Genomic DNA, 12,524 nt, shown 5'->3' with positions numbered 1-12,524 from the left:
TTCCTATGACCATTCCCTAAGATGAAACTAACCCACGCATCGCAAGCTGATAGCTCTCCACCCGAAGAGTTGATACTGAGCTTATACTGAGTTTGGAGAGTATCGAATCCTCGATCATGTGCCATGTATCTATACTCCTATATAGTATACCAATAGCAAGTGCTATGGACCGTTGGATCTTTCTAATCGGACGGCTCAAATTTAATGTCTTGTGTTACACGTCTATGTGGCTGCATATGGACCGTTGGATATGTCAATCTGACGGTCTGCATTGCAGGGATTCGCTGCCCCTTCCCCTATGCTACCAGCCTGCAACTCACAGTTGTAGTAGTAGCAGTTTCCAGAATGCACACGTGATTCTCCCTGCTACTGTTCAGAAATTTCCAGCACTCGTGATACATGCAGCAGTAGAGTATGGTAGGACTAGGAGTACTAGCAACTACTAGCAAGTACGCATCATGACGAGAGAAAGAGAAAGCATGTGATGGTGCAGGCTGGGTATAGCCGCACAGGCCGAAACCAATTGTTTTATAAGTCTAGGTAAATGCAAACAAAGTAAAAATGTAATATATGTTACAGCTAAATAGCTTTTACTTTCTCTAATAAATTTGTTTTACAAATATTATTAACATTGTTTTTCTTACCAATAAATTATGTGAAAAATTCATATCAACAAAATAGACATAATTGATGTTTATATTATTACTTTATTTCTAATGATAAATAACTTGCAAATAGCATTCTTTCAATTGCTCAATCTAATATGTATCAAATTTTAGTAGGACAAAGTTTTAGGGATTAAGTGGTGTGCAAATTTAGTATTACACAAAAACATGATTAAATTGTTTATAATTTAATAATTAATGATTAAATATAGTATTACCCACATTTTTTTCGCATGTATGTGCGTTAATAACTATCTCTACACGTGCATGGCACGTGCCATTTACTAGTATAAATGGAGGATCTGCATACTTTGGATCCACTCCTTCCCTATACCGCGCCCAGTGCTCATGACGATCAATATCTAGAAGGTTCTTTCCGTTTCTAGAAATCCCTATTTGGCACATTTTGCATCAAACTGTTGCTTGATCGCACAGACAGGACGACTGAGCGAGCGATTGGGCCGACCCATCTGTAGTAGGTGCAAGGTTTCGGTTTTGGGAATCTTCTAGAGGGTTCCTAGCGGTTTCTATCGGTTTTGGGGAAGGTTCTTGGACCGGTTATCTAATTTTCCTTTTTCCTTTTTCCTTTTTCTTTTTGTATCACTGTTTCTTTTTTCTTTTTCTGTTGTTTTTTCTTTTTCTATGTCATTATTATTTTTCCTTTTTCTTTTTGTTTTTTCCTGTTTCTTTCGTTTGAAATTTTCAAATATTTGTTTCGAATTTCAAAAAATATCGTTGTGTTCAAAATTTTGTTCACAAATTTCAAAATATGTTCATGTTTCAGAAAATGTTCAGCAAGTCCAAAAAATGTTTTGCTTTCAAACTTTGTTCACAATTTCAAAAAATGTTTGTGATTCAAAAATTGTTCTCATTTTTAAAATTTGTTCATGGTTTCAAAAAAGGTTCATGTTTAAAAAATGATCCAGGGATTTCAAAAATTGTTTTTGTTTTCAAAATTTGTTCATTGTTTGATAAAAAAAATGTGTGTGTTTCAAACATGTTTACGATTTAAAAAATATTCTTATTTTCAAAATTTGTACAGGATATAAGAAAAAAAATTGTGTTTCAAAATTTTTTTGCGAATTTCAAAAAATGTTTGACATTTCAACATTTCGTTTGCAATTTCAGGAAATTGTCCCCATGTTTCAAAGAATTTTGTCAAAAATTGAAAATCTAATTTAAAAACAATTTTTATTCTTCTTCTACAAATAGTGTTCCGAAATTTTCAAAATCTGACAAAATTATTTTTTTCCTGTAATTCAAAAAATATTTTAAAATTGAAAATTTTGTGGACATTTTCCAAAAAAAATCATGTTTTTAATAATGTGTTCAAAACAATTAAATAATCTGTACGCTATACTACCTCCGTCTTGGTTTATAAGTCCCCTTTGTAGTTTGTGCCCAATTTTGACTAAAGATTTAACTAATAAAATATTAATGCATGTCAAGAAAAATTATCTCATTGGCTTCGTATTTGAACATAGTTTTCAAAAATATAATGTTTGGTAACATGCGTGAACATTTTGTTAGTTTAACTTATGGTCAAAATTTGGCACGAAATACAATGAGGACCAATAAACCCGGACGGAGGTAGTAGTAAATAGGATGCTAGAGTAAATATCGCGTTATAGTTAAAAACGACACACGCTATAATGTGCCACCATCGGCCATAACGTGTACTGGCTAGCAGCTCGAGGTCGTTATTGTGACGTCCTGAGTTTGATCGCTTGCAGCCGTAGTTAGTGGCGGAGCTTGAAGCCCAGCATCGGGCGTGCCGAAATGAAGGAAATAGCCTATGGGCTGGTGTTCTAAGGCCCAACAGTAAAAAAAATGTGTGCAAATTTCAAATTTTGGGCGAGCCATGGCCATCCGGCCTTGTTGTAGCTCCCGCCATTGAAACCAGTACGAAATAGGGCCAAATGTGCTAATCTCACGGTGACAGATCAAGCATTTTACCTAAGCTGTTATGGCATATCCCCTCAGGATATCACATATATCACTGTTCGAAACATCTTAGAGTTGTGCACGCAGAGATCCTCGCGTTTAGTAGGCTTTATCTTGCCTAACAATCAACTGGCAAACAGTTGTTTTGCTTTATCTTGCCTAACAATCAACTGACAAACAGTTTCATGACAAATGGAACATTATCGTGGCAAAGTAATGTGAATTTAGAATAACTAACGTCGCATTAATTAAAATCTTCAAAAGCAAGCTCAAAGTGATGCTCTGGCACAACGAGTTGAACTTGGTCAAAAAGGACTAGATCTGTAGCATAAAAAGGCATCACTTATTTTTCTCCGTCGGGTCAAATATCACGAACATCAACTATAAACAATTCATCTATATGTTGGGTAATACTCTAACAATAGTGATACCATGAAGCTCACTGTCGAAACCAAGATCGAATGTTATTGCCTGACTAGCAAAGGTGTTATCCAACTTCACTGCCTCATCTATTCCTGTGTATGAAATGCATATTGCGGAAAATCAAATATTCGTTGCCACCGGTGATTAATAAAATAACAATAACAATAATGTTGGCCTGCAAATATCGAATCCAACTCATCTACAAAAAATTCTTTGATGAACCGAAAAGTCTCTATGTGCGTAGTTTAAACCTAATCATCAACCTTCTCAATCGCGGATCAATTAATGATGGCAATGTACTCGCCACTTGGACTCTTCATGATACCTTGTTCCCATCGAGATCTGTAAAATCGACTCGAGTATCCGTAGATAGACCATCGAGTGTCACTAAAAGCATATCGCGTCAGAACTTCATCCTGAAAACCATAGTGCATCTGCCAGATTTGGCAACGGTTTGGCAACAATAGTACCACCGCACATCCAACAAATGCACCATTTGAAATCCAATACATAGCTCTCTCTCGGGGACATAACCAAGACTCTGTGGAGAAACACCCAAATGTGGGTCAAGACGATAGGGAGAACTATTGCGCGAAGCCTTTGGAACCACAAGGGATTTATTAAAACAACTCGAGTCTTTAACCAATTGGATCTGGTAACTCCGAAACCATTTCACTAGTCTCGGCAGGTTGTTCTTCCTCTAGGTCTCTCCATTCCCAAGAAATATATCTTCATGGGCTATAAGACATTAACAACCGGCTCTCGAGTATTCCTATCAAGTTTTTCTATTGCCATCATAACGCGGGCATAGGTCAAAGGATTAGCTCGCTTATTCGGATTTGCTCTTTTATTATTACCGTAACATTTTTTGTATCTGATACAAAGTTTTTATCATGAAACTTTCCTTGTGACTGAATCCTTTTGTGCTCTCTTGGAACCGACAACTTACTTCATGCTATCACTAACATTTATAGACTGAGCCGCACTTGCTTTTCAAAAGAAATTGAAACCATCCATCATGCCTCAGAATTCATATTAAACGAAAGAAAACCCAGATTTTGTTTTTGCTGATGCAATGCAACAATATGTCACCCGAATGGCGACCTAATTTCAACAGCCACTAGCAAACGGGAACAAGGCAACAAGCACATGTTGAAGACGAAACCTCCTGGCCCTCGGAGCTGTTTCTCCCGCACCGCGGCTGGTTGGCTGCATCTCTTTCGCTAGGAAATGACAACGCAACCACCGATTCGGGTCGCGGAGACGCGCCAGCACGTCGTGTTCATCCATGTCCGCCAACTCGACTCCCCAGACGCTCAATGGCGTGACGTTCCTATCGGTTGGACTTTGAGATCCAGTCCAGTACAAACGGTAGCTTTCCTATCAACAGAACTCCACAGTATACCCGGCAGCTGCTGTGCATGCAGGAAACTGGGAACCAGCAGTTCCATCTTCTGATCGTGCAAGTCCAAAATGGCATGCTGCCGACTCGTCGCTGTTGGGAGATTTGGGTGTCTGCAGAAGAGATTGCCCGGTATCGACCGCGAATCGCTTCGCATCCACATGTAAGCACGGCGATCTCGATCTCAGCATAGGAAAAACAGATGGAATTCCATGGTTGAGCGGAGAGAAGCAACAGCCCTCCCTGAAAGATTATCCATCCCATGGTGAGCTTGAACAGGCAATAAGATTGTCAGCCAGTCCTGCTTAAAAATCCAGGAGTTTCACCAAAATTACATAGGAAAACCATCCGATTTAAGCTAGCAGTTTATGTGTCCCTGACAGCCAATGTGGAACTGGAAAATTCACCTGTTTAAACAAACAGAGAATTTGGAACCAGGGGAAGTCCAGAAACATTCATTGGTTTCCTCCGGCATGCATAACACAGCCAGGAGTTCGAGTTTTCGATACATTGGCAGCCAGGCACCGCAGACCCTCATGACAACAGATTATTGTCATGACATCCTCTCAGGGACCTCCATGACACCGTTTCGTCACAGGCACGACATCGTGCCTGCACCGTCATGCCTGCACGACGATCACTACACTTCCTGTTCGCCATTGCCGCTACATAACACGCTACACGCGTACAGTACAGACTACCAAACCCTGTTGCTACACAGCGTAGACTACACCTACCGCAGTATGACACAGTTGAGGGCAACAAAAGATCCTTCTTTAAACTTCCTCACCGTGTTATGAATTGTGTCCTTCCAGCTGCAAGCAGCTGCTGCTGCCCGAGCTGCTGATGAGGCACGGGAGATCCCGGACCTGGAGCTTCACGTTGCGCGTGCCCATCGAGTCCATGACGTCGACGCACTCCTGGAGATCAGAGTCGTTTGCCATGATGACCCACTCGTCCTCGTCGTCCTTGTACTTGAGCTGGAACACCCCCATCGACAGCTTGAACCTCTTGGCTATTTCTTCCAGCAGGTTGTACCAGCCCATCGATGGCAAGAACTTGAACCGCACGGTGTCTCCGTTGTACGTTGCCTTGACCGTAAGTGCAGGGCTGCTCTTGTCTTTAAGTGGACGTGCTGGGTTCTTCTTAAATGTGGGGTGGCTTGATGCACTGCCACTAGAAGAGTCTGTCATACCAGAGGTGGAAGGATGAGTATGCTCCCTGCCTTCACGGTCGTCAAACATATCAATATCTGCTTGTTGTGCGGGCGGTGAGTTCCTTCCCACTATCTGGTCCCTGGTAGTCTTGATGCTTGGGAGGACACGGGCAGAAGGTTCGATGCAGCCTGTTTCTTTGTCATGTAAAGCACTAACAGCACCAATGGGATACAATGGTTCTTGTGTTCCTTCAGAATTAATATGATGTGTGACATTCGCACCATAAGAGGCGTGATCACCACTGCCACTATAGTTACTTGTCTGCATGTGAAATTCATCGCCTTCCCCTTTCTGCGCATCAGGGCGCTGCAACTGGCAACTCTCTCTTTCCCATCCTTCAGGTGACGAATACCCTTGCTCAGATTTTGGGCCAGATTTTTCATCCACAGTTTTCCCAACGGATGGACTGGACACAGCATCACACGAAGGGAATGAAGTCTTCTCTGGCAGAGAAACTGCTGGAACAAGAGATCCAGTAGCAGGATCATACTGCAAAGAACTGTCCACTCCATGAACCGAGTTAATGACAGTTTGGATCTTCTTTAATGAACGGTTGACCTTGTTTATCTTGCGAGATGGCCATCGTGAAATTCCATGTGTGCGGCATATCCGTTTTAAGGTTGTTGGACAAACTGCGACAGTATTAATAACAAAATGTTATAGAAATCATTTATCATATTCCATCGTGAAATCATTTATAGAACCTAGATATCACAACACAGAAACGATTCAATCGAGAAATCACATGACAAAGTGACACACTAGGGTGCAGGAACTCACCACCAAGGCTCTTTGCAGCATCCTTTAGGCTCCCAGAGAAGTACTTACGAAGAACATCCATGCCAATATTCTTCTCAGCTGTACTGCGCTTTTTCTCCGCAAGTCGCATTGTACTAGACTGTGCCTGTAGTGCAGGAGAAGCTTCTAGTCAAGAGGATATCAAGAACCCAGGTTAGCACACCGATTCAGAGTTAAATGCATGCATCAATGTTGATGATCTAGGTTCTGCAGATTTAACCCACTTCAATATGATTAACCATGTAACGAAGCTGAGTAATAGCCAACCATGAGAATGCGCCTTTACGAAAGATGATTTATTGTGCTAATGGCATGTCAAATATGGGAGTTCCTACCAGCCTAAACTATCGGAGTCCTTCTCCTCTAATCAAACCTGGCATTAGAACTATGGCATTATTTAATAGACAAAATTACAAATGTGTGTGCTCAGCACTGCTAAGTCATAACACACAACTAATATAATTTGTTAAGTGTCAAACAAATTAAGCGTTTCAACAAAAAACTTGAGAAGATGATTCGATTTGAGCCAAGGAATTATGCATGTTCAACATATCATACCAAGGTGGATGAGCATAAGTCTCGGAAAAAGATTTCAGCTCAAACCAGGCTAATTAACATTATTCATAAACCAGGACCAATATGCTTGCATAGAATACCACATATTTAAGTAAAATATATAGTATGAGAGAACCTGCTCGGACATGCCCCGTTGCTTATCAATTAAAGATAGATCCTGGAATGCCTCTTCTGTGGCTGGTTGATCACCACGCGAAGAACTCTCAGACTGACCAGTAGGCAAGCAACTTCCACTGGTTGCCTTATACATTACTGCAGTACAAGCATCAACTTTATCAACCTCTGCTTCAGAAACTGTTCGTAAACTTTTGCATATTCTTTGCATAGTACTGGAGAGGTTATTCAATAACATCTGTTGTTCTTCACTGCCTGTGCAGTTGATTGGTAGAAAGAATTCTAGTATGTAGTCATCATCACCGGTGTATGTGCTCCTTAGCCGGATTGCTACAGCAGCATGCAGGCCAAACTTACGAGCATGGTGTGCGAGTGGGTAATCTTTAATTCCGTATTCTCTGATATTGGGAGAGAAGAACGGCAGATTGGACTTGAGTGCTCGGCCTGCAATACCTTGCCCTTTCTCAAGGTGAGTTTCAGTGCATGCATGAAAAAATCCTTGCATCTTTGCATCATTAACATAACACGCTGATTCATGGATGCGGAGTATCGTTTTTCCTGACTGAGAATCAAGGACACTATCATGTCCAACATAACCACCATCACTGCCATTTGATGAAGGGACCCATGTGAGGGCCAACGGAAGCATGTGTGCATGGCAAATAGCTCTTAGAACATCCAAAATCTCAGTGAAAGCGGCTTTCTGATTTGCTGAATAAACCTGCAAATAAAGAGACATCACATACATCAAACATCAATAGATAAACACACACAAAACTGTAAAGAGAACTTGTATCCAGCATCCATGATGCACAGCAGAAACATTAGAGAAGTGAAGAATGGTACCTTCTGATCAATGCAATCCTTTGCTGTCTCCAAGTTCACAGCCTACAGAAGAGTTATACGATAAGTATTAAACGTAACTGCTAAGAGAAATTCCAGATTGTGCAAGAAACACCCACCATTGTCCATGGACAGTGCAATATGAATACGAGTTCCCAGAATACAAGCATTTAAATTTCAGTATATGCTTTTATTCATGGCATCTATAAATGGCATCCACATCACAGTTCATGTTCCCTTGTCATGAAATTAATAGAATACACTAATGAAGCAGTATACGAGATAATAGACATTGCAGTGGGAAGTAAACACGCTCCTTCATGGGTAAATCACTATTTTTTCCCAGCTAAACATAACTAAATAAAGGAAGGGGTGGGGAGCAAGTTAGAACTTGCCTGCAAGGCATGGCGAAGGTTGTCCATTTCTGCAGCAAAGTCAGGTTTCTCCTTCTTTGTGATAAGCTCAAGCACTGCACAGCAAGAGCCCTTGCTGGGGTCGTATATCGGCATAGCAAGTGATCCTCGAACGTCGTGATGAAGAGCATACTCCATCCTCAGATACTCTGGCTTGCTGTAGTAGAGCACATTTGAGGTCCATTCTGGCACACCGGAGATGAAGACCCTCCCTGGAAGCCCTGGTTGAAGGCCGGTCTCCTCCTTAGCGGAGAACACAAAATGCCTGGATACTTCTCTGTACCCAGCAAGAGCTTGGTCAAGCAGAAACGGCTGTTCACATGTACTAAGCACGACATGCCCCTCCTGCTCAACAGGCATCCAGACCTGCGCAAGAACGCCGCCGCCAAGTGACTTCCTGAACAAAGACAGAGCCATGAGCATCCTGTCAGCGAGTAAGTTGCCGGCAATAGGCCTCGGAACCAAACTAGTACTTCCTTGCTCAGGATCACCATCTGAGCCAAGGTCGCCTGAACTCTTGGCCATTCTCCCAGTCCCAGTTTCAGCTGGATTCACTGAAGATACCAAATCAACCTTTTGATCCCCAGGTACACTGGAATAGGCATCGAGCTGCATATCTTCACTGACACCAGAAGCACGTGGCGAAGATCCCAAGGATGACCACATAGCAAACATCTGGTGTGTGGACGAATCGTTCAGCAACGAGAACAGCTGGTCAGCTAATGAAGGGCTGCCGCAGAGCTCTGAGTACCCATCAAAGTTCATCATGGCTGTAACGCCATATGGATCATCCGACGGGCTGCCGACGCTTCCATTGCATCCAGCGCGGTTGGACTGTGAAGGCATAGGCACATCCATGGCTTTGCTGCCTCGATTGGTTCCAGATACTTATCCACTCCTGTGGGACAATTAAGAGTGCACTGTGTTGGGGACAGATAAAAAGGGTGGCACAGTGTGTGTCCTTTCAAATCAGAATCTTCGTAGTGCAACACAAGGACTGATTTAACAGGCAGAATCTGAACAGGAGACTGCTTTTGATACAGTGACTAAGCACACTCCAAGAATCCTAGATCAGCAGTTCATCATCGGCACAATAACTTAACTCAAAAGGTCAAACCTTTGGAGGAAAAGGCAACCGAAGCAGCTGCAGAAGTCCTGTTTTCTGACGGATGAAGAAGCTAGCACACAAGACAGAAGCTCTATAATCTATCCGTCTCATCCAAAAACGCTCTATAATCTGAAATTGAGCACGAAGGCAATCAAAAGAAGCAGGTTCCGGAAGCTTACTCCCCAAGAATCAGTCGCCGCCTGAAACAACTTCACCAAATCAGCTCCTCCGACGAAACAAAATTCAGTCTAGCTCAGAACCTCCAATTCAAGCCGGCAGAGCCAACCGTACCCCGGCTGGGCCCAATCAGCAGACCACACCGAACCGGAAGCCTCCAAGCCCCAGCTCCGGAACCATTTGCTGGTCCGGAAAAGGCCCGGCAGCCTCCGCCGCCGATAGCGCCAGCCCCGGACGGAAGAAACCAAGCGGCGGCCGCCACTCCTCGGCTGGCGGGCGGGATAAGGACGACGGATTGACGGGGAGGCGGCGCGGTGGCGCAGATCTGACGAGGCGGCGGGAGGAGGGAATCGGAGGCTACTACTACTTGCTGGGAGGGAGACGAGGCGAGAAGAGGGCGAGGCTTGGATTGGAGGTTGGAAATTCTCTAGCCCGGTCGCTGGCTTTGAGCTAGTTGTTTTTCTACTCCCCGCAGCGGATTCTTCCCGGCTCGCGGTCACGGCCGCCCTCTTTAAATGATTAATTATTAGCTGGGCTGATTTTTTCTGGCCTTGGGTTCTCTTCCTCTGTTTTGGCACAGGAAATGGTGCTAGAATGGCAAACTGATACGGAACGAATTCCTAAGCTGCAGCAAAACTTGACGCCGCCAGATCTGTCGCTTCTGCCAAATTGAGTGTACCTCAAACAGTTAGTCCCTCCGTCCTCAGTATGGGACGGAGGGAGTAGCTTTTAGTTTACTGTAATTTGATTTGATGGGGTATTTGTAATATTTTTTAAATGTAATTTAGGCCTTTTCGACAACGGTGGACAATGTTTTCTTCGGCAATATTTACTCGGGTGGGAGACAACTTCCCCTCAATTACGAACACATGTGGTGACTAGTGAGCCCGTCAAACAGAAGATGTGCGGGCTTCATCTCAAAGGTATTTATATTGGTGTATAGTGTGTGTAGCTTCATAAGAAACGGGTGCATGCGCATGTTTGTGAGCGTTTTGTGGTCGTATTTTGTTTTTAAAGAGTCCTGTCGCTCCTAGGATTCAATCATGGGTTGGTGGTTTTACTTATTTTTTTTTTATTTTGAACCCATTGGAGTGACGTCGAACTATGTAGGTTGTATGCAAACTGTCCAAAGCAACTATGCATAAGCTAAAAAAAAGAGCTTGGCATTTGAAAGGAAAATGACTGTAGGCATTGAACATACTGCTGTCTTAATTTCCGTTTTGGGGGGGATAAGCGTTACGTGTAGATGCACTTCCACGGCCACCTACTGCAAGTTTGACCGACCACACCACGGAGCGAGCTCCTATAAAACTCCCACGAATCCATCCTCTCCTCTTGCCACTTGACTTTTTTGTAATTAACATTTGAAAACATGAAAGGGAGGAGAGATTACATTGTTTTTCATGCGACCGCAAACCGTGCAAGTAGCATACAAATCGCTCTCAAGACGCTCAGCATCAGTGGCGTACGTACCACCGGACCCTTTTTCCCAAAGAAATATCGCACTGAACCTCCGGGAAAGTACTTTAAGGTACGAGCATATCTATTGTTCCTTGTTGGTTTAGTCAGAGAATGACGCCAGCGTATACAGGGAGAGAACATTTTCGGGTGGGGAATCATTTAGGATATAGCATTAGCGTGGGCAATCCTCCTAGCGAGCTAGCTAGCTCTAGGCGTTCTAACCATTAGCTAGCAAAAATCGGTTTCGTTGATGGTAGATTGTAGCGAGCCGCCTCACGTTATCTGTTGGGAATGGGGAATTCGGGGTCGGCCATAAATTAGAATTACAAATAGAACTTTGGCCACTTTCAAAGCCCTTGTCACAAGGAACACAAATATGCAAATGAAACATAAATTATAATTTCAGTTTAAAAGATATAATAGATACAAATTTGAAAGTCAAAAGAAAAAGCATGAGAGATGCACAGACCAAGCAAATTTCCAAATCGCGAGGCAATCAGACGGTCAAAAATCTACATGCTCCCACACCTCTGTGCCACAAATCTTCTTCGTGTTACCTTTTTGTGATGAAAAAAATCACATCGGAACAGAAATGGTCAAACATTGCATGTTAGAGGGAAGGCACATTTAGGAATCTTAGTAGCGAGATTCAGAAGAATCCGAGCGGTTTTCTTCTATTACTAGAAGGGTTGGGTGTGCTTTGCCGCGCCGTTGGTGTTGTTGGGTTTCTTAAAAAAATCTATTTCAAAATATAAGGTGTATTACTTTTTAAAAAGGCAAATCTTTTAAGTTTGATCAAATTTGTAGAGAAATATATAAAAATCCATAGTATCATATCAGTATTTTTAGATTCATCATGAATGAATTTTCACACTTTTTTTTAATATTGTGGATGTCGATATATTCGCACTGAACTTGGTCAAAGTTAAGGAAATTTGACTTTCTAAGAAACTAATACCCCTTATATTTTGGAACTGATGTAATATTTAGTTTGGCGGGGAGGGGGGGGGATGATAGTGTGTTTTATTTTTATTTATAATGCGTTGATTTGGTGGGTCTTTCATGGTGTGATTCTATGTTATCCGCTAACTAGTTTATACTTATGTGGAGAAAATTCTGACTTCTGTGTCGGTGGTTGCATATATACTATAATGAAACTACAATATCACATGGTGGCACTTTTTTTCCAAGGGGGTGGGAGGGTGAATGGGCGTTATATGTTTTTATAGGCCGGTTGTTGATGATTGATTTGAAATATTATTGGCCCGGTTAAAATCGTAGACCAAATCTAAAATTGAATACCACAACTAAATGAAAGAGTTTCAAAATTAGGAAACATGGTGAATTAAAAGAATTGAATGGGAGAGCTTGTGAAATTGTTAA

At 42.4% G+C, this 12,524-nt stretch overlaps 1 protein-coding gene across 5 annotated transcripts; it reads right to left on the bottom strand.

The window, feature by feature from the left end:
• Window positions 1-4,878: 4,878 nt before the first annotated feature.
• LOC123045891 (protein NLP2) lies at window positions 4,879-10,238 on the bottom strand. 5 transcript variants are annotated; one of them, XM_044469124.1, is made up of 7 exons: window positions 9,683-10,238; window positions 9,513-9,573; window positions 8,378-9,293; window positions 7,986-8,027; window positions 7,141-7,860; window positions 6,432-6,555; window positions 4,879-6,283 (listed from the first exon to the last, which is right to left on the bottom strand). In XM_044469124.1, exons 3-7 carry the CDS (start codon window positions 9,251-9,253, stop codon window positions 5,229-5,231), a joined length of 2,817 nt encoding a protein of 938 aa, XP_044325059.1. In that variant the 5' UTR covers window positions 9,254-9,293; window positions 9,513-9,573; window positions 9,683-10,238; the 3' UTR covers window positions 4,879-5,228. The 5 variants fall into 5 exon arrangements, with proteins under 5 accessions (XP_044325059.1, XP_044325061.1, XP_044325060.1 ...); XM_044469126.1 differs by having other exon boundaries at window positions 9,513-9,703; window positions 9,795-10,238; XM_044469125.1 differs by lacking the exon at window positions 9,513-9,573.
• Window positions 10,239-12,524: the final 2,286 nt, after the last annotated feature.

The sequence above is a fragment of the Triticum aestivum genome, chromosome 2B, assembly GCF_018294505.1.
Source record: "Triticum aestivum cultivar Chinese Spring chromosome 2B, IWGSC CS RefSeq v2.1, whole genome shotgun sequence".
Classification (NCBI taxonomy): domain Eukaryota; kingdom Viridiplantae; phylum Streptophyta; class Magnoliopsida; order Poales; family Poaceae; genus Triticum; species Triticum aestivum.
Note: the sequence above shows the minus strand (reverse complement) of the source record. Positions and strands in the feature narration are given on the sequence as shown.

Coding starts and splice junctions, on each gene's coding strand:
- LOC123045891 (XM_044469121.1), bottom strand. CDS start 9,253: ATGGATGTGCCTATGCCTTCACAGTCCAACCGCGCTGGATGCAATGGA. Junction 7,861..7,985: donor AGGATTGCATTGATCAGAAG/GTACCATTCTTC, acceptor CTTTATTTGCAG/GTTTATTCAGCAAATCAGAA. Junction 6,556..7,140: donor AACGGGGCATGTCCGAGCAG/GTTCTCTCATAC, acceptor CCTGCACTACAG/GCACAGTCTAGTACAATGCG.